This window comes from Triticum dicoccoides, chromosome 2A (genome assembly GCF_002162155.2).
Source record: "Triticum dicoccoides isolate Atlit2015 ecotype Zavitan chromosome 2A, WEW_v2.0, whole genome shotgun sequence".
Taxonomy (NCBI): domain Eukaryota; kingdom Viridiplantae; phylum Streptophyta; class Magnoliopsida; order Poales; family Poaceae; genus Triticum; species Triticum dicoccoides.
The window spans coordinates 126335068-126355363 of record NC_041382.1 but is presented as its reverse complement, the minus strand read 5'-3'; the positions used below and the strand labels follow the sequence as shown (position 1 = coordinate 126355363).

Sequence of the window (20296 nt, the reverse complement as noted above, 5' to 3'; positions counted from 1 at the left end):
ATGATCTCGCAATTCTTCGTGCTGTCGCAGCGCGGCGACCACATCGTCTTCCGCGACTGTAAGATCTGGATCCTGCCCCCTTCGTTTTTTCTCGCGGAATTTGTCGTGATCTGCCGCTGATTTGGGGTGGGGATGTTGCGGGTGGGCGGGATGCAGATCGCGGCGAGGTGCCCAAGGGCAGCGCGGAGATCTTCTTCCGGAAGGTCAAGTTCTGGAACGAGGACGAGGCCGAGGAGGCGCCTCCAGTGTTCGTATGCATCTGTTCCCCTCTCCCTGCTTGTCTCTTGTTATTCGTACTGGGCAATCTGATAAACCATCCTAATTTTGAGGTTTTTGGGTGCTGAGTTGTTGTGTTACGTTGAAGTGATAGGCTGATTAGCTATGTTTATTATGGGTTGTTTGAATATGTGTTGAGAAGCTTAATAGCATCACCTATTTCCAGATAGAACATGAGCTTACGGATCGCCGGTTCTGTTTGAGTCATTGCGCGTCCAGTATGTTTGTTCCTTGCACCATAATTGAGCATTTGGTTAACTGCATATGGGGCATCTGCATTCCTGTGTAAGTAGTTCCTAGGGCAAATGCTTTAGATGAACTGATAAAAAAGTTGACTAATCCCTCCTCCAGCAACTCTTCAACTGTTTAGGAGGTCTGGGAAGTGGGGACTAAGCTCACCAGGAAGGAAACTTTTAGTGCCTGTTCTCCATTATGGTTCTTTGGGTAGTGAGCAGGGTTATAACATGATGCATTGTTAGCTCCATATCAAATAAGCATGAAGCTTGCCTTGGAGGATCTGCTTATGGAAAAAGTTTAAGTTAGATGCAGACAGTTTATTATGATTATCTTGTAGGGTTGTAGGATATTCGACTCTTGATAAAATGAAGGATTGAGCGTTACATATGTGTATGGAAGAGACAACAATGATTGCATTCCTCTTTCTGTCGATTCACCCATTTCTTTGCCACTTGATCTGACATGTGGCATTTTCTACATTTTGTACATGACAGAATATCGATGGGGTTAATTATGTCCATGTCAAAGTTGCGGGATTATTTTTTGTAGTAACCACAATGGTCAATATCTCCCCGTCGCTTCTCTTGGAACTTCTGCAAAGGATCGCACGTGTTACCAAAGACTATCTCGGTGTTCTAAATGAAGATTCCCTGAGGAAGAATTTCATTTTAGTGTACGAGTTGCTCGATGAAGTTATTGTAAGTACTCTACATTCCACACTACCTTTCTTCATACAATATTAACTGCAACCTGTTTTGACCATGTTTTGGGGCCACTAGCAAATTTTAATGTGTGTTTATCAAGCAGTTAGTGTGGTTTTGAACTGGCTAGTATGATTCATCTGTTTAGGACAAAACACAATACTATCATCTTCTGGTAGAACTATGTAATTATTTATGTGTTGAATTGTGTAATTAGGACTTCGGATACCCACAAACAACTTCTACCGAGGCTCTGAAGTCGTACATATTTAATGAGCCAATCATGGTTGATGCCGGACGGTTGCCACCACTTGGTCCTGCTGCTATGTTCATGGTAAAACTTCTGCCTATTATTCCGAGAAAACATGGCTTTAGGGTCTCACTTGACCAAGCAGTGTGCTACTCACCATTTTACTTTGTTAATCTCATAGTTTAATTTGACAAATTGTCTAATGCAGCAAGGCACGAAGCGAATGCCGGGTACGGCTGTGACAAAATCTGTCGTTGCTAATGAACCTGGTGGGAAAAAGAGGGAGGAGATTTTTGTTGATATCATTGAAAAAATAAGTGTGACATTCAGCTCTAGTGTAAGTTATGATATACACATACCTTGTTGTTTTTCCTTTTCTTCTTCCTGACCTGAAATCTCAAACATGTTGCAGTTCTGTAGTATTAATTAGGGCCAGTTCTTTTGGCAGCTTAAAAAATAAGCCGCCTCCTCCCCAGCTTTTTTCTCATAAGCCGCCTCTCTTATTCATTGGGGCTTCTAAACTAGTTATGTAATAACTAATTTAGAAGTCTCAACAAATTTTAGAGGCGGCTTATTTTTTAAGCCGGGGAGAGGCAGCTTATTTTTTAAGCCGCCCAAAAGAACTGGCCGTGATTACTAAGTAGTTCAAGTTGCTGCTTATAGTTAGTATGGTTAGTGGATTCTCTTTACTGTCAGTTTCTTGTCCTACTAGTATCTTTGTGTTTACAACTTAAAATTGGACATGCATAAGATGTCATCTTGTTGCCTCTTACTGTAAAATTCCAAATCCATGGGATAGGGACGACATGACCTTTTGGTTCTGAATAGCTCAAATGGGATACTTGCACTTTGTGAGGCACCACATATATTAACCAGGATGAATACATGCTTTGTTCTAATGCAGCAGTAGTACTTTCATGTGCTTACTATCTTCTATTTAAAATTTCATTATACAGGGTTATATACTTACCTCTGAGATTGATGGAACCATCCAAATGAAAAGTTACCTTAGTGGAAATCCAGAAATCCGTCTAGCTCTGAATGAGGATTTGGGCATTGGAAAGAATAGCTCTTCTACACATGGTACGGCTGTTAACTTTTCTTCCTTTAATCACCTGACTTAGGAAAATGTTATACTACTACTTTCATTGATTGCTGGATGTCTATAAGCATGACCTGAATTTTATGTTTCTTCGCTGTTCTTGATCTTGTGCTCATAGTGTTGAAAACGTGTTAAGTTTTTTCTTAATGGGTTATTCAATGGATACATTTAATCATTAATATCAGTGGAGACCTTCTATTTGCATTTTGTCTTATTAACAATTCCTATCTTAACCGAGATTTGGTATTCACTATAGCTTTTTACCACTTGAACAAAGTGAGTTTGATGTGCTGTTGCTATCGTGTAAATTTGATCTGGTTACCATCACTTTATTCTTACATCTTGTGAATTAACAATACTACAAATGCTTGATACCAGATTACAGAAGTTCTTCTGGAGGAGGATCCGTTGTTCTTGATGATTGTAACTTCCATGAGTCAGTGCAGCTCGACAGTTTTGACATTGACAGAACTCTGCATTTAGTAAGTACTACTGATATGATTTGTTTTTTCTTCCTTTTTTCTTCCAAATATGACAGCAGCAAAATTTGACAATCATATTTACCAATGAGTAGATACCACCTGATGGAGAATTTCCAGTGATGAACTACCGGATGACTCAAGAATTTAAGCCACCCTTCCGTGTAACTGCACTAATTGAAGAAGCTGGCCCATCTAGGGTAAGGTATTTTGTGTTTTTGCGGTGCTGATAAAATTAATATTTCGATATTGGTGTATCTTGATTCAAGATCTTGGTTTATGTTATACAGGCTGAAGTTCTACTGAAAATTCGGGCAGACTTTCCTGCAAATGTCACTGCCAACACAATCACAGTACAGATGCCAGTGCCCTCTTACACAATGAGGTCAGTTGCAGCTTTATTTTGTCCTTTTGAGTTCAGACAAAGTTTAAACATTAAATTCTGCTTGTGATAATTGGTTAAAGGGTTGCATTATGGAATTACTTTGCAGGGCAAGTTTTGAACTGGAAGCTGGAGCAGTTGGACAGACAACAGATTTTAAAGAAGGAACCAGGAGACTGGAGTGGAATCTAAAGAAGGCAAGTTCCAAAAAGGATTTTATCTATGGTTCACTCTTGTTTTCCCCCCATTGAGTTTGAACTCTATTATATGCAAACCCTATTCGAAGATGATTACATGCGATGCAAGCCTGAATTTGTTAGCCAGTCTGCTGTACTTTGCTGAACAAGTTTAACTTTTGGCAGATTGTTGGTGGTTCCGAGCATACCCTTCGTGCAAAGCTCACATTTTCCCAGGAGACACATGGTATGCTCTTGACTTCTAGCATGGCCTGTCTATGCTCTGAGTGACTATTATACTATGTTTTTGTGACACACATCTTTATGAACACAGGAAACCTCACAAAGGAAGCCGGACCAGTAAACATGAACTTCACTATACCTATGTACAATGCTTCAAAGTTACAGGTAAGACCATCTGCTGCCATCTCTGTGCCAACACTAACATGATTTAAGAATTTTCTTATCTGTTGAACAGCTAGTAGATCGATGTATAGCTTTTATGCTTCCTGAACACCAACACCACCCACACACGACTGAACTATTCCCTTCCCCGCTGCAGGTCAGATATCTTCAGATAGCGAAGAAATCCAAAACATACAATCCATACAGGTGGGTGAGATATGTGACACAGGCCAACTCGTATGTAGCTCGCCTATGAGGACATTGCTTGTACAATTCTTCTGAATGCTCTTCCCACCTGTTCCTTGTGCAATTATCTTGGACAGACTTGAAGCTTTGGACAGAGTGACATGTATTGTAACTCTATAGTGGGGATCCCAACATCACTCTGCTCCTGTAGCTCACTTTCTTTTTTAGTGTTATATTTTCCTTCTGCAATATGCAGAAAATACATGATGGTTGTTTGTATTCTGAGAAGTGAATAAATTTCTTGTTCATCTGGTAATTACAAACTGAAACTGTCTCGCTTCGGAAATAGCACGGAAGATGAATCATATGATGGAATGCATCGGATCATTGGCTGCTTTATACTCCATTTCTAAATATAAGCCTTTTTAGAGATTTCAATACGGACTATGTATATGTACATAGACATATTTTAGTGTAGATTCACTCATTTTGCTCCGTATGTAGTTCATATTGGAATCTCTAAAAGGGCTTATATATTTAGGAACGGAGGGAGTATTTCTACTGGTGATGCCGGATGAGAACCCGAAATGAGGATTTTAGGACAGTGGCAATCTTGTCTGAAGCTTCATTCTTTTTATGTTGACAAACATTACAGACGTACAAAGCTACCATGCTCAATTTTGCCACTCATCAGCATGTAATTATGGGACAAACATTACGGACGAACAAAGCTACCATGTGCTCAACATTGCCACTCAGCATGTTTCAAGAAAAGGAAGATCATATGAACACGAATCCAAACGAGTAACGACTGTATATCCTTGGAGTAACGAACGAACAATCACCGACGACTTGATCTTGGCTGGCCACTGGAGCCGAGAATGCGCGACTTGTTCTCACAGAACAGTTTTTTTTTGACGGGGTGTTCTCACAGCACTGGAGCGTTGACATCACTCCCCAAAGTACGTGGGCCTCAAACACACGCTGCCTTAAGCCCAGATGAGCCCAGCCAGCCCAGTAATCGCGGAGTCGTCACAGGACCTGTAACCCCCGGCCCACGTCTTCTTCTGCTCTTCCTCGCCGCAACTCGGCAGTTTCAGCGCAGTGCACTCGGCAGCCAGGTCCAACGACGCGGCGACGACGGCGAGCGTGACCGCGAGCGCGCCCAGTCTCCCTACAGATCCGCGCGGCGGCCGGCAAGGTGCGGCCCTCTCCCTCCGTCTCACCTGCTCTCTTCTCTCAGATCGCATAGGGAATTTTTGCTCGCGCGAAGAGTTCCTGCCCGTCCCGCCGCGGCTTCTTCTGTCTTCCTCGTCGTGGTTTACGGCAGATCCGTTCGATTTGGGGCGGGATCCGTAGTTGTCTACGTGGAGTCACAAGGGGGTGACTGAGTTGCGCGGCTGCTTGGCCACGATCTCGTGGCCGGATCAGCTTTGCATCTCGTGAGATCTCGTTCGATTTGATTCCGGAATTCCGGCAGGAAATGGTCCGGGCTCAGTCCACTCTGTCCCTTTTGTTGGATTTTGTTCGTAGGTTTAGGGTAATTGCTGTGGTGCTCTTTGGGGGATCACCCGGTGGGTGTGCCATGCCATAGGTGAGTGAACGTAATCCGCTTGGTCAGGTTCAGGCGCCAGATGCAGTAGCCTGATATCCTTTTAGGATGATTTTTTTAAGTAATTCTCCAGTTTTAGCCGTAAGAAGATTATGCAACCCACCGAGCAGATTAAGCTATATTGAGTGAACAGCTAAGGAGCTGAATTTGTACATGTTGATAATAGATGATATGATTTCCCCCCCTTAAAACATCAAACCTAAGGTAGAGGCGAGGCTGAGTTGGTGGGTTCGCAAACTCTTGCATACAAGAAGAGTTCTCTTGGCAGTAGAAACTTGGGAAGGGCAATGAAGATATGAAGACCAATGAATTGGTGCACCAGGAAGATCGTGTTATGTGTGTTTCTCTGTATAGCTATCATTGCACGTTTCCTGCATGTTCTATTACACTGCAGAGAGAGTGCTCTTGTACAGCAGTTAACTAAATTTCACACCTCCATTCATGTGTTGCACTGGATCTGGTTATCGAAATTTTGTTTCTGTTATCTTCTATCTTTCTGTCTTGCTTTCATTTGAAACTTTCTATAGATATTAGTAGTGCAGGTTCAGTCGCACCATCTTATGTAATCTAGCTCTATACATCAGTAGCAGTATGCTCTTCATAGCTTAAAGTATGGTCATTCTTTCTGATCATGCTACACCACTAAAAGTTTATCTAGCTAGTCTCCCATCTCCCACGACTCATCCCTGAACTACAGTAGGCAGAGGACACCCTTCCCATCTCGGGTACATGGATGGCCTAATTTGTATTTTGTACATGCAAGGTTCCTTAATCAATGAAGTGGATTGCACTTAACCCCAGTTTATTTGCTATTTCTACGTATCTTTTTGGAGAAAGTGGAGTCAGAGTGATGCTGACTTGGTGACATCCCAATCTGTCATCAAATTAGATTTGTAGGAACATGCCCCTGAGCTCAGAGATCTTTGTTTGGAATTATCAGGACCATATGATGGTTAAGCAGGGCTTTACCACATGTTTGACTTGCTGTGTTTTGTATTGACAGCCTATCGCCATAATCCTATATTAGCTTAGTGCTGCTTCTTGCCTTCCTTTCTGACACCACACGCACAGCTCGTTCATACCTCTGTTTGTATGTTGTGCTTTAGCCTTTGTTTCCATGTCATATACTTCTGATAAGTGGCAACCAGTACATTTGACTATCATCATCGATTGCCTGTTTTCACATCTTAACTATCCTTTGTTTGCCAATGTTTTCTGCAGATGTTTGACGATCAAGACTTGGGTTTCTTCACCAACTTCCTGGGGATCTTCATCTTTGTGTTGGTCATCGCGTACCACTTTGTGATGGCAGACCCGAAGTATGAGAACTGATCGCCTTTTGTTTAGCAATGAGACCGTATTATACTTGGAGCAAATAGGGAAATGTGTCTGTTAATGGTAACAGAGCGCTTGACAGATCTTCTTAAGTGCAATTACCTGGCATTGTGACTTGAATCATGTTTAATCTGTTGAACAAGTGAACTGTGGAGATTTCGAAAGATCGATTTACTATCTGTCTATGTTGTACCCTGCTTGTTATTTGCTGTTTGATTATGTGATCTGTATTGCCTTTGGGGTTGCAAAATTCTCATATCTGGGACTTGAACCCCCTAGCTTCATTTTTGCTATGTTCTTCAACGATATAACTATTTTATATCTAATCAATAAAGCTTGCCGGATGGCATTCCATAAAAATGAAAAGACATTTAAGATGCACTGGAACCTTGTCGATGAAGCAGAGTTTCTGTTCTCCGCCTTGTTTTACCCATGCGAAGCAGCATCCTGCCATACACCTATGGGTTGCCGGTGCACAGATCACAATTACATGTGCTTTGTATTTCCTGCCATTTATCAGTCTTCCGTATTCAGAGAATGGAAGTTGCTAAGATTTTGGATTGTGCTTAAGCAAACCTTTTTCTACAGTGGTAGCAAAAATGAACCGTTCAATAGTTCTGGGATCTGTTTGGATGGACGTAAGGGGGCATCCGTGGAATTGACGGTACAGCATGTTTGAAAAAATGACCACTGTGGGTTATTTTAGTTCAATTGTTACAACAAACACCAGCAAGACAAAAATGGCAAAATGTTGGCATAACTCTTGCATGAAATATACTCTGAGAAGCAGAATTTATCTCAGTTCTTGCAAGAAGAAATATGCTGATAAACAGCCACAGAAAAATCTAACACTCTTGACCGCAGTACATGTGTTTGGCCGAATAAGGCATTATTCCACTCCCGTCTTCGTATAGTAATGAATTGTTCTGCAAACCCGCTACTAAGAAATATTATGACAACTATTTAGTCGCAAAGATAAAAATGAAATGTAAACTAACAACTTCAAATACTTGGGAACCAGATAAGCAAATGACATAAGCTCTCACCCCGGACATTGTCAAAAAGAAAAGAAAAAATGTCTCACCCTGAACTGAAGAAAGAACTAGATGCTTCTGAATGAGATTTATCATCCATATGAATGGCGAAAGGTTGAAAACTAGAGACAAGTGGTTGGATTTCTTCTTCGCTCCTTTGAACAACATGACATGAGGCCAACCTTTTTGTTCGCAAATATTGTAATGTACTCTCCACTTGCTTCATAGTAGGCCTTTCTTCTCCCTTGAGACGCAAACACGTCTCCGCAAGAGAGGCAATGATACAAATTTCATCCTCGCTTGCTTCTTCAAGAACTTGAGTGGCTACCACCTCTCTTACTGACTTTGTTTTAATCTCTGTAATGAAGTAGATGGACAAGTTTTGCTTTGAACCTGAATTACTTCTAAAAACAGGCTCTTTTCTTGTAAGTAACTCTATGAGTACCACACCAAAACTATACACATCGCCTTTCTCATTTAGTTGCCCAGTTTGATAATATTCTGGATCCAAGTATCCGAATGTTCCTTGTACATTTGTGGTAACATGAGTTTGGTCAATAGGAACTGTTCTTGAAGCACCAAAATCTGAAACTTTAGCAGTGAAATTTCCATCTAACAGGATATTCGAGGACTTCACATCACGATGAAAGACCGATATCGAGGCAGATGTATGTAGATAACAGAGAGCTCCAGCAGTTTCTTGAGCAACCCTCAAACAATCATCCCAGGATAAACATAGTCTACTAGTTGGCTCACCATGCAAAACATCAAATAGAGAGCCATTAGGGATAAAATCAGATACTAAGAGCGGCACTTCTGTTTCAAGACAACATCCAAAGAGCTTCACGATATTTCGATGATTTATCTGGGAGAGGATTACAACCTCATTAATAAACTGATTGATCTCAGATTCCTCAACAAGTTTTGACTTTTTTATAGCCACCATACGTTGGTCCGATAAGATGCCTTTGTATACCATGCCATGTCCTCCACGGCCTACAATACGAGTTTCATCAAAGTTGTTTGTTGCCTTCTCCAACTCCTCTAAGGAGAAAATCATTGTTCTATCACTTGCATTTTCATCTGATAATATGAGTTGTTCCAATAGAAGGCCTTGGTTTTTTTGGAAATAAAGCCTGCGTTGTTGTTTTTTGACGTATCTTTTCCATCAATAGGAGATGGACATTCCACTCAAGCCAAGAAGTAGCATTCCAAAGCCCGCACCCAGCCCAATGGTAACACCTATGTAAAACCATATGCCAATAAGCTTATTGTTGTTTTCATATACCCCATAATAATTGAAAGGTAGGTACCTATGACGAGAGTTTTCTTTTTGGTAGAGGTGCACTGCATTTTTTTGGGATCATATTTTGTTCTCGGAGGACAACAGATGAAGTCTCCAATGATATTGTGGCACGTCCCTTCACAATTTTTTGGGTCAAGGCACTCATCGACATCTGCAAAATGAGGCACATCTTGGTAAGGTGCACAAGCAAAATAATATCAAAGAAAAACCTTATTTCCCCAAGGTAATACATATGTTCTTGTCTTCTTGACAAGATTAGGAGATCTGAATCAGAATATTAGCCATGTCATGGGGCAAAAGACTGGCTTTCCTAGAACTTGGGCGGGTAATATATTGACTATCATACCTAGAATGATAAAACACGACTGCAATTAATAACACGTGCATATCGTCAGCCTTTTCCATGAAACCGACATTTCCAGTTCTACTGGTAGCTAAATAACCATTTTTGGACGAAGATAGCCAGACAACTAGGTACCTACAATCTGACTCAATTTTTTCTTTTTTTGTGTGAATAATCTGACTCTAATTCTAATATTGCCTATGAGCCACGCGGACTGTTTGATATATAATCTTAACAGCTGAGGTCACGCCTTTTTCCCGAAAAGGAGGATAACTCCTTTTGGCATATTTAACATGGTCATAGTTCCTGAAATAATGTATAACATTTTCACCTTCGTGAAGCCATTGACCTATCTTACAACGACTCTAATGCAGAACGTCAACATTGTTTTTATCGTAGTGCAAATTGTGGGCTTTGATTGGGGGTTAAAAAGATTATCGTAGTGCAAATTGTGGGCTTTGAGGGATTAGGTTTACCCTTTTAAAGTGCACATAGTGATTTTTTGGGGTCGAAATTTGCTTAATTCCATGGACCACCAACATAAGGATTTTACACGCCTGTTTAAAAATTGCTTTAAAGAGAGGCTATAGGGCTCTTGATGGTGAGGTGACATAGTTTACATTAAAGGGGAGTCTACGGTTGTAATGGCAGGTTTAGTGTGTGTACATTAGTCCGTCGTCTCTCAAAACCACATCCTAAATTAACTCAATTAAATCAAATCTTATCAAGACACCAACTAAATCAAAACTTTCCTTGCTTCTCGTACCCTATCCAAATCAAGTTGAATCTTAGCAAAACCTCACCTAAATCAAAACATTCCTTGCCTTCACTAACCATACTCAAATCAAATCAAATCTTACCAAAATCTAGAATATGGTGGGTGTAAGGTATATGTCGGACACGATTGGTGTTTTTTTTTGTGGGGGTGGGGGGTGGGGGGGATTTCTAATCTATTCATCAAACATAATGGCAGTAAGAACACTAGAAGTAAAATAAATTACATTATGTTTGTAGACCACCAGCGATGACTATAAGCACTGATGCGAGTCAAAGGCGCGCTGCCGTCATGACCCCTCCCTATCAAAGCCGGACAAACCTTGTTGTAGTAGATAGTCGGGAAGTCATCATGCTAAGGCCCCAAAGGACCAGCGCACCAGAACAACAACTGTCGCTGATGAAGAGAAGCATAGATCAAAAGAATACAATATGTAGGCACACATATGCGGATGAACGAAGACCGAATCCAAACAGATCCATCGAAGACAAACATCGAACGTATCCCATAAAATCCGCCGGAGACACACCTCTACACACCCTCCAATGACGCTAGACACACCACTAAGACATGGGCTAGGCGGGAGAACCTTATTCCATCTTTAGGGAGTCGTCGTCGTCTCGTCTTCCCGAGCAGGACAAAAACCCTAGACAAACTCCAAATAACACCTAAAAAGGAAGCAGGAGCCTCCCGCCGGCGAGGGCCGGGATCCACCACGCCTCCATGGCCCTAAGGTCGTAGGATGCAAGGCAGATCGGCGCCAGCGTGACAGGAGGCAGGGAAACCCTATTCATTGGGTGCTCTTGTGTGAGGAGGAGAAGCGAAAGGGGTAAACATACTACATATCACAGACACGATTGGTGTTGAACCTATGTCCCCATTGCAACGCACGGGCAATTAGCTAGTAGATGAAAAATTGGTATTACTGCCACCTGAAAATTCGATGTTGTGTCAAATTTACTGTTTCGTAAGAATATTCTTCCATTTTTTAAAATCAGAAAACTAATTTCAAGTTGTATTTTGCTTTGAAAAAAATCAAATTCGTTCTACAAGGATGGAGAGGGAGTAATAAGTTACTACCATGCAAAAGTAAATTAAGATTGGAACCTCGGTTTGGTGCAAGAATTGTCATTACTTGGACCAGTAGATGGTTTGGTGCAATAGTGAGACTAATCTTGGAAAATCTTGGAAAAGGTAAAAGAAACGGCATGTCAACAAAATTACCATTTCTTGCTAAAAAAACACAATTACCATTTTACAAGAATATTCGTCCATTTTAGAAGAATATTCGTCCATATTTTAATCAGAAAACCAATTTCACGTTGTATTTTGCTTTAACAAACCGAATTCATTTTTTAAGAGAAACAAACCGAATTTATTCTGCAACAGATGGATTAATAAGTTATCCTGAAAATTGAATTAAAGACTGGAGACTTGGTCGTATGGTAAGTGTGGAATTGTTGTTAGTCTTTTTGTTACCTTTGCATCCGTATGGAAGGTAAGGATTTCCTTGGTACCCTTTCTTGCATCTGCAGAAGTAGCCTCGTCCAATAGGCGAGTCGATGCACACGCTGTCGTTGCCGACGCACGGATAGGACTCCGGCTTGGCGCGTGCTGACTCGCAAGTCTCCCCTTGCAGCGTTCCAATAGCCCAGTCCACCACCAGCGGCGCCTGCCCGCCGTAGGCGTCGACGAACGCCGACGAGGAAAGGTAGGCGGAGGAGAAGGTGAAGTTGGACGCCTCCACCAGCGCCGCGTAGCTACAGCGGCCGGTGCTGAAGCTCCCGTCGAACCACACCCGGTAGTTCTCCAGCCCCCTCGGTATCGCCGTCCGGCAGCAGCCGATCCCCTCGCAGGAACCGTTGGTCAGCAGCGAGAGGTTGCCGTCCTTGCATGTGGCCCCGCACACGGCCGTGTACGACGTGACGTTGTCCGTGTCGCCGATGTAGGCGAGCGTCTTGCAGCCGAGCACGGTGAACTTGTTGGCGGTGTCGGAGAGCCGGAAGATGGAGCCCTCCAGGTCCATGTTCGACGGCGGGCTGTTGACCTCCATCTCCCCGGCGGTGGCGTTGTAGCAGTAGGAGGAGATGTTGTTCAGCCACCGGACCTGGCCATGCTCCAGCGAGATCTCCAGCACCTCCTGGTTGATGTAATGTAGCCTCTTGCCACGGCCGCCCCTGTCTAGGCAGCGGAGCTTGAAGCCTTGCCGGCGGTCAGAAAGTTGGCAGCCATCCTCGAGGTCGATGCCAAATGGGTAAGGGATCTCCAGCCCACCGCATTCCCTCGTGCAGTTGCCTGGTGGCACAGAAGCTCCAACGCCGGTGAGGCGGAACGCCGTCAGTGCTACGATGAACCCTACTGCAGGTGCTAATTTGTTGAAAGCCATGCTGAGTGGTAAGGCTACAATTTGCAGCAGCTTTTCTGATCTAGTGATTTCGGGCTACCCAGTCGCTTGTTAGTCTGAATAATGTTGCCATGATTATATACATATATTCACATTTTGAGGGTAGGGTAGGTGGGACTGGACTGGTTCCTCTTGTTATCCTTCCCTGCTGTTTCGTGTTTCCTATCAAGAAAAAAGGCAGAAGGAGAATAGTCCATGGAGCTGTTCTATGGAATACGCGGTGTGACATACAGTATTCGATAAGAAACATGCACCAAGTGTACATCCTAAACAGTGCAGTGTATTGGTGCTGTGGTAAGTATATTTATATTCCATCTATAATAGGGCCGTATTATCTTTGTTACTGGGCTACATCGCGAAAGGAAAGTTTAGGTAGAGAGAAAATGATTCAGGTTCCATCGACATCACCATGTTATATAGGGCTTCAAGCCTTCAACGCGGACCACATTTCAAAAGGAATTTAAACAAACCAGGCAAATTGGACAGTTATCATTAGAACCATTACATTTTTGACATATTTCAACTAAACAAAAGTGAATGGCATTTTTTTAACTTAGTCTATATGTTCGTCGACCGTTGCGTCCTCCGTGTTCTACATCATGCCTTCCTCATGTCCGGCAAACTCACCGGCCATGAGCCCCAGGAAGTGAAGCTGCGGGAGAGGGGGAGGGGGAGAGAATAGGACGTGGGGCACGGCCCACATGGGATACTAGGCGTGCCCACGTCCCATGTCCTACTCTTTCTCGCCGGAGTTCACCGTGTCGACGACGTCTGACGTGGATGGGTCGGCCTTGTGGTTGTTGTGGCGGGCCATGAACAGTAGGGGCGGCGACATCTATGGTCACACACGCCTCCTCTTCGCTCCCCTTCGCATCAAGGTCCATGAACAAGGCGCCACTCTCCACCCTTAGGACCCGCAGCCGCCATTGCTTGCGGCAGATGTCGCGGGCGATGCGCATGGACTGTTACAATGCCCGCTGCTCATCCAAGAAGCCCAGATCCTCCACGACCATGGCCACGGCGATGTCATCGTTCTCCTGCTCGTCAGCGATTTGCCCCTCCGCCAACCGATTCTCCGCCAATCGCCAGGATTCCGTACAATCGGTCAAACAACCACGGTGGTTGCACGCTAGGCCATATTTTGTTCTGTCTGCGGGGTTAGTTCCAACACAACATATAGGCATGTTTATAGGCATTCAAATGTCACTACAACACACGATAATTTTGCGCAAGACAAAGGCCTCATTAGAACAACTCTTCTCAACTTATCCTCCATGATAAAACTTCAACACTCTTTTATTGAAACGAAAAACAAAAACTTACTTTTCTACCTTATTCGCGTGGGTTGCCTCCCACGAAGCGCTTGTTTTCGGTCAGATAGCTCGACCATAGTGATTCACTTGGGTAAAAAGACACCGAGCCCATAGCTTCGAGCATTGACGATAATGCCGTCTCCGGTGTATGTCTTCATTTTCTTTTTCCTGGGAAAATGTCTCACAAAAAGATCCTTCCCAGTAAGGTCAAATCTCACATTTCCCTCAAACACATAATAACAGTCTTTATGGTCATAAGAAAATGCCTACCAAGAATTATAGGAGCAATGAGATCTTCAGGCATATCAACTATAGCAAGATCAATCGTGACAGGGCAATCATTTATTTGAATGATAACACCATGCTTAATCGTGACAGGTCAAACCAATCTCAATCTCACGCTCAAAATCATCTTCTTGCTTAGCAGGTAACTTATTGAATAGTTTTTTTTTCTTTAATCGTCCAACTCGCGTACCTTCGCTGCAACATGATTAAGAAAGACATTATATGCCTCATCATTTGGTACCTCAGGTAGTGGGTGTTTCATTGCTATCATCTTTATGAAGTCTGTAACTGTATAAGTATACTCTCGCACATTGCACTCTCTTCGTTACTTCTCATCATCTTGACATCTTCAACCGGGTTAGGTTCTGGTTTACCTACATAGAATCAGAGTTTGGCTCTCTGCAATTTTAGCCACTTGTGCTTCCATGCTATTAATTCTTCCATCTAGAGCCTGCACATTGTTAGTGAATCCAACAATCTTACTGGTCAATTGACCAAGTAAGTTATCATGATTCTTCAAGATATTTTTAAAGGTTTCATTCTGCTCACTCTGACTAGCAATAAAAAAAATTCTAAATTTCTTCTAGAGTATTTCTATTTCCATTAAAATTGTTAGGTGCTCCACTATTATTGGGATAAGGTAATCTAGATGCATACCCATTATTTTTTCAGTTGGGATTATAGCTATTACGAGCAATAAAATTGACATCATTAACCTCTTCATCATTAATAACGTTCACATTTACCTCTTGTTTGCCTTTCATGGCGGAGATGAGTTCATCAATCTTAGCGGTCAACTCTCTTGGTGGTAGCCCTCTCAACATGCCACCGGGCATAGTTTTCTTGCATTTCATCTAGCAACTTTTTATCATCAACGATGGGCTTACCCATAATAGTTCCTCCTGCAGCAGTATCAATCATAGTTTTTGACATAGGATTTAAGACATTATAAAACATATGAAAAATTAACCACTGTTCCATTCCATGGTTACGACAATTTCTTATAGCATCCTTTGTGCGAACCCACACAAGCGCTAGTGGCTCGCGATCTTCCTGCTTAAAACTTGTTATCTGTGAACGAAGTTGCATAATTTTTGCAGGTGGGAAAAACTTAGATAAAAACTTACTGAATCAATCAGTCCATGAAGTTATATTACCTGTAGGCAAAGATAGAATCCATTCTTTTGCTTTTCTTCTCAAGGAGAAAGGAAATAGGTGCAACTTCAAAGCGTCAAGATCATAATCTTTAATGTGTGTCATGTTGCACAATTCAGAAAAATTATGCAAGTGCGTACCGACATCCTCAGAAGCAAAGCCTCCAAATTGATACTATTGAACCATAGAGACTAGGTTCGGTTTTATCTCATACTCAGCGGCAACAACATCAGGTTGTGCTATAGGTTCACGCATGAAACTATTGCTAGGAGTAGCAAAGCTTCCTAGGTTATGACTCGTAGTAATATTTTTTAGGTTTTCTACTGACAAGACTTGCAACAAAAAGTAAACTAAAAACTCAAACAACACTCTTAATAAAAACCCTAAACACAAAGACTAGGCACACAAAGCCTCCTCGGCAACGACGCCAGAAAATGGTTCGATTACTTCCTTTAGTGAGCCGAAAATGGAGCAGAAAGGATTCTCGCCTTTTTCCCCAGAGGTGACCCTGAGTTACCGAACCCACGAGAGGATGGTGCCATTTAAGCTAGGGTATCAAACAAGGTCTTGCTAGAGAATTAAATTCTATCTTTTGACCAGATCGTAAATCAAGCTGACACTGAAAACACTTATAATAAAAATAGGCATGGGTATGAGGACTTATGCTTACAACCATATATTTGTGTCGGGACCATCATGAATCATGATCTTAATTTGTACTCTGGAAGTCATCCATCAAGATGTGCTTGCTACATATCGAAGTGGGGCATGTGTCTAAATTATGTCTTGACCGGCACGCGTCCTGCATCAAGAGTCAGTTGTCCAACCGAAGGCCTTGTCCGTTGCACGGGGTTGCCCTGTTAATTAAGACTGCAATAATCAGACAAAAGCATTGGGCATTTAATGACTACACCTCTTGAATCTCCAAGGATACGACTTGTGTTATCACACTAAACATTTCTGCCATTGGTGTTTGGAACGGTCTCCCTACCCTTAGCATCTTTGTGACTCACTCTCCATGATCTTGGGTACCTGCAGGGATGAAGAACACGAACGAGACATGAGACAATAACGGAACATTTTTTATGCTATGCATACAAGACGTTAATTCAACGTACTTCCATTGAACTCTCCAAAAAAATACATCGGGTTGCAAGACCCTTGCCTCAACCCATGACCTTACCGAACTACCCACACATGAAGATCAGATCAAACGAAGAACACATCATGAAGATTTATTGATTGATAATATGTTTTACAATGGATGCCGTGTGTGATACATGATTACAAGTATGACTAGATTGCTGAGAACTATGGTGGTGGTGAAGGTTGTGGCTATGGCGATGGAAAATGGTGGCGGCTATGGTTGATGGAGATGGCTTTAGTGAAGATGAGAATGACTAGCTTGTTCTGTGATGTTCTGGTATTCATTTGGCACCAGGCCCTTTACAAATGTCGTTCACGTAGACCAGTCGCCTCGGTTGCCATGCCATACAACTATCCATAAGAGCGCGGATAGTCGTATGGAAGGTCGCCTTTTGCTCTGTTTCCTCTGGTGCACCACCCACTTGATCTCCTCTATCTCCACTTTACCCCTTTTCATGTATTGGCTTGATTTTGTCCATAAATAGCCAATTTCTCGTGGAAATAAAATAAAGATCGAATATTTAGAATCGTTTGCATTCATTAGTCATTAGTAGCAATATCAGAGCGAATATCTCGGTTTTAATAAAATATTTCTGCTTAAACTTAGGTTAGAGGAGTGTAAAAATAACACTCATCAATTATCTTATCACAAAACAAAACAAAATTGTTGTGCGAACGGTGAACACATGCCGTGGAGATACACGGTCACGACAACAGGAATGGAGTTGAAGATGCATGTTCCCGTCGGATCCTCGAATAGTTTCTCACGGTTTGTCCAAACTATGAATCTTCGACGTCTCTAAGATATCCATGCGTGCAGGGAGAAATGTCGGGCAGCGAACTGCTAGGTCCACTCGCACGATGTCAACATGCGACTGACGATGACTAGGTCGTGGAACTGGTCGAACTCTTTTCAAGGTCTTGCCCCTCCAATTATATAGACGTTCGAGATGGACTCAACACGTGATATCCATTATCCACACCCAATCAACTTGGATCCAATCTGAGTGGGTTCCTGCCCCTTAAACACGCAACCCTATATGTTCATGCACACATGGACACGACGCAAGTCGATAGCTGGTAGCGACTCCTAGTAGAACGCAACTATGAATACGGTTCATGATTCGAACAGAAAAAGAATGAGAACAGAGGGAAAGAAGCCCCCTGTCTTATTCTTATAGGAGAATGAGGAGACTCGAACCCAGACCGGCGACAACAACCTTTGTGCTGTCGCGACTATGAATACACCTTCTCTCATGATTCGAACAGATGATTCAAGGGATAAAACATTTTGAGAAAACAAATATATGAGAAAAAGACAAACAAGCAACCGACACATGCGTCCCGTGCATGCGAAGAAAATCCCACCAAAACTTCCAGATTGCGGTAAGTGCCGCACATGCAATGCATCACTTGTCATCATGAGAGAAGGTGTGAGTGACCTTTGCACGGGGTTAACTAGTGAGTTTGCTCATCCCTGCGAACGCCAAATGAGTCGCTCTAGTATGTATTGCAGTGACGATTATTTATATTCATTTCTTGGCCAATTTTTTGTTTCAACCGGTTTTCTTTAAAATACTTTCAATTTTTAAAAGTAAATCAGGAATTTAAAAAAACCATGAATTTTAGAGAATATTCCCAATCTAAAACATTTTCCCAAATCAAAATAATGTGAATATAAAATTATTCCCTAATTTTTAAAAATGCTTCCAAAATTTAAAAATTACAAAAAAAGTAAATTTCATGAATTTTAAAAACATTCTCAAACTTCAAAGAAATGAAAAATTAAAACAATATTCATGAATTTAAAAAAATGAATTTAGAAAAATCATAAATTTAAGAAATGTTGCTGTATTTTAAAAAGTAAAATTGTAAAATAAAAATAATAGGAAAATGCGAAATAAAAACACAGTAAAAAGGAAAAGTTGTCAAGGAATGTTCTACTAGTAGAATCTTTCAAAACCGGAAGAGAGAGTCTTCCGAAGTCTGCTTGAGCTGGCCCAGTAATGGTGGGTAGCGTCAGGTGAGCAGATTATGCGAGGTTGACAAACCTCGACCTTTGTCTCAAAAGAAAAAAGGACAAACCTCGACCTATGCGTTGAATAGGATCACCTCAGAAAAAAAGAAGAAGCGTTGAATAGGATCAAGTTCAAGGACCAAAACGCTGTATACTTGAAGCGAGGTGAGCAGATTACGCGAGGTTGACTTGCTGCATTTTTTATTGATAACCTGTGGCCATGATCCTATAGTAGACACTAGGCGCACAGCTCGTTCATAACCTCTGTTTGTATGTTGTGCTTTAGGAAAAATCCAAATCTGAGCCCGAGCTCATCTGCACCTGCGCTCACCAAAAAAATCAAAATAAATACTAAAAAAATTCAAAAAAATCCGAAAAAAATTGGGGTGGTGGACAATTTGATGCGTGAGGTGCGCCTTAATTTTCAAAACATTTGGACTTATGTGCAGCTCTCAGCAAAAAAGACAAATCGGAGGTCTGTAAAAATGTGTACTGTTCATATACTGTTTTGGTCTGATTTGTCTTTTTTGCTGAGAGCTGCACATAAGTTCAAATGTTTTGAAAATTGGGGCGCACCTCACGCATCAAATTGTCCACCACCTCAATTTTTTCGGAATTTTTTTGATTTTTTCTGAATTTTTTACGAATTTTTTTTTGAACGGGTGCAGATGCACCCGGGCACCGAAACGCCGCAGCCGTGCTTTAGCCTTTGCTTCCATGTCATATACTTCTGACAAGTGGCAACCAGCACATTTGATCATGTATTATGGCTAGCTTGTTTTCAGACCTTAACTATCCTTTGCTTGCAATGTTTTCTGCACATGTTTGACGACCAAGACCTGGGTTTCTTCACCAACTTCCTGGGCATCTTCATCTTTGTGTTGGTCCACTTTGTGATGGAGGACCCGAAGTACGACAACTGATCATCTCTTGTTTTGCACCGTCTTACTCGGAGCAAGTTGGGAAATATGTCGGTTAATGGGGACGGAGCGCTTGACGGTTCTTCTTAAGTGCAAAGTATCTGGCGACTTTTTTTTTCTTTTTTTATCGAAAAGGGGGAGTTTCCCGGCCTCTGCATCAGAGTGATGCATACGGTCATCTTATTAACCAAATAAAAATTCAAACAAGGTTTCAAAGTCTCCAACTGACAGAACAAAAAAAGAAAGTTCACACAGAGCTAAAAAGGCTAGAAACACCAACTAGCCAAGAAAGAAAAGCCACAACCGGCTGGCTAAAGAAAGATAGGTAAACTAATTGCCTATCCTATTACATGACCGCCATCCAAACCAGTTGAAGATATCCCGAGCTACCATCTCCCAGCGGACAGATCCAGTAACCAAATGCTCCCTGACTTCCGTCAGAGTGAGTAGCGACCAC

General features: G+C 42.0%; 4 protein-coding genes across 4 annotated transcripts; 3 read left to right on the top strand and 1 right to left on the bottom strand.

Moving 5' to 3' along the window:
* LOC119353765 (AP-4 complex subunit mu-like) lies at positions 1–4542 on the top strand. The gene is made up of 13 exons (XM_037620442.1): positions 1–58; positions 157–251; positions 1008–1211; positions 1432–1548; positions 1673–1801; positions 2421–2547; positions 2945–3048; positions 3141–3245; positions 3336–3430; positions 3537–3624; positions 3790–3850; positions 3938–4011; positions 4166–4542. The coding sequence occupies exons 1-13, from the start codon at positions 1–3 to the stop codon at positions 4262–4264; spliced, it is 1356 nt and encodes a 451-aa protein (XP_037476339.1). The 3' UTR covers positions 4265–4542.
* A 2485-nt stretch (positions 4543–7027) lies between these two features.
* Positions 7028–7360, top strand: LOC119353766 (dolichyl-diphosphooligosaccharide--protein glycosyltransferase subunit 4C). Its single transcript, XM_037620443.1, has one exon. The coding sequence runs from the start codon at positions 7028–7030 to the stop codon at positions 7136–7138; it is 111 nt and encodes a 36-aa protein (XP_037476340.1). The 3' UTR covers positions 7139–7360.
* A 2057-nt stretch (positions 7361–9417) lies between these two features.
* LOC119357731 (wall-associated receptor kinase 2-like) lies at positions 9418–12985 on the bottom strand. The gene is made up of 2 exons (XM_037624582.1): positions 12079–12985; positions 9418–9632 (listed from the first exon to the last, which is right to left on the bottom strand). Exons 1-2 carry the CDS (start codon positions 12983–12985, stop codon positions 9418–9420), a joined length of 1122 nt encoding a protein of 373 aa, XP_037480479.1.
* Positions 12986–19740: 6755 nt separating this feature from the next.
* Positions 19741–19842, top strand: LOC119359153 (dolichyl-diphosphooligosaccharide--protein glycosyltransferase subunit 4A-like). The gene has a single exon (XM_037625468.1). It carries the CDS (start codon positions 19741–19743, stop codon positions 19840–19842), a length of 102 nt encoding a protein of 33 aa, XP_037481365.1.
* Positions 19843–20296: the final 454 nt, after the last annotated feature.

Coding starts and splice junctions, on each gene's coding strand:
- LOC119353765 (XM_037620442.1), top strand. CDS start 1: ATGATCTCGCAATTCTTCGTGCTGTCGCAGCGCGGCGACCACATCGTC. Junction 59..156: donor CCACATCGTCTTCCGCGACT/GTAAGATCTGGA, acceptor GGCGGGATGCAG/ATCGCGGCGAGGTGCCCAAG. Junction 3,246..3,335: donor AAGAAGCTGGCCCATCTAGG/GTAAGGTATTTT, acceptor TATGTTATACAG/GCTGAAGTTCTACTGAAAAT.
- LOC119353766 (XM_037620443.1), top strand. CDS start 7,028: ATGTTTGACGATCAAGACTTGGGTTTCTTCACCAACTTCCTGGGGATC.
- LOC119357731 (XM_037624582.1), bottom strand. CDS start 12,985: ATGGCTTTCAACAAATTAGCACCTGCAGTAGGGTTCATCGTAGCACTG. Junction 9,633..12,078: donor CCTTCCATACGGATGCAAAG/GTAACAAAAAGA, acceptor CTCATTTTGCAG/ATGTCGATGAGTGCCTTGAC.
- LOC119359153 (XM_037625468.1), top strand. CDS start 19,741: ATGTTTGACGACCAAGACCTGGGTTTCTTCACCAACTTCCTGGGCATC.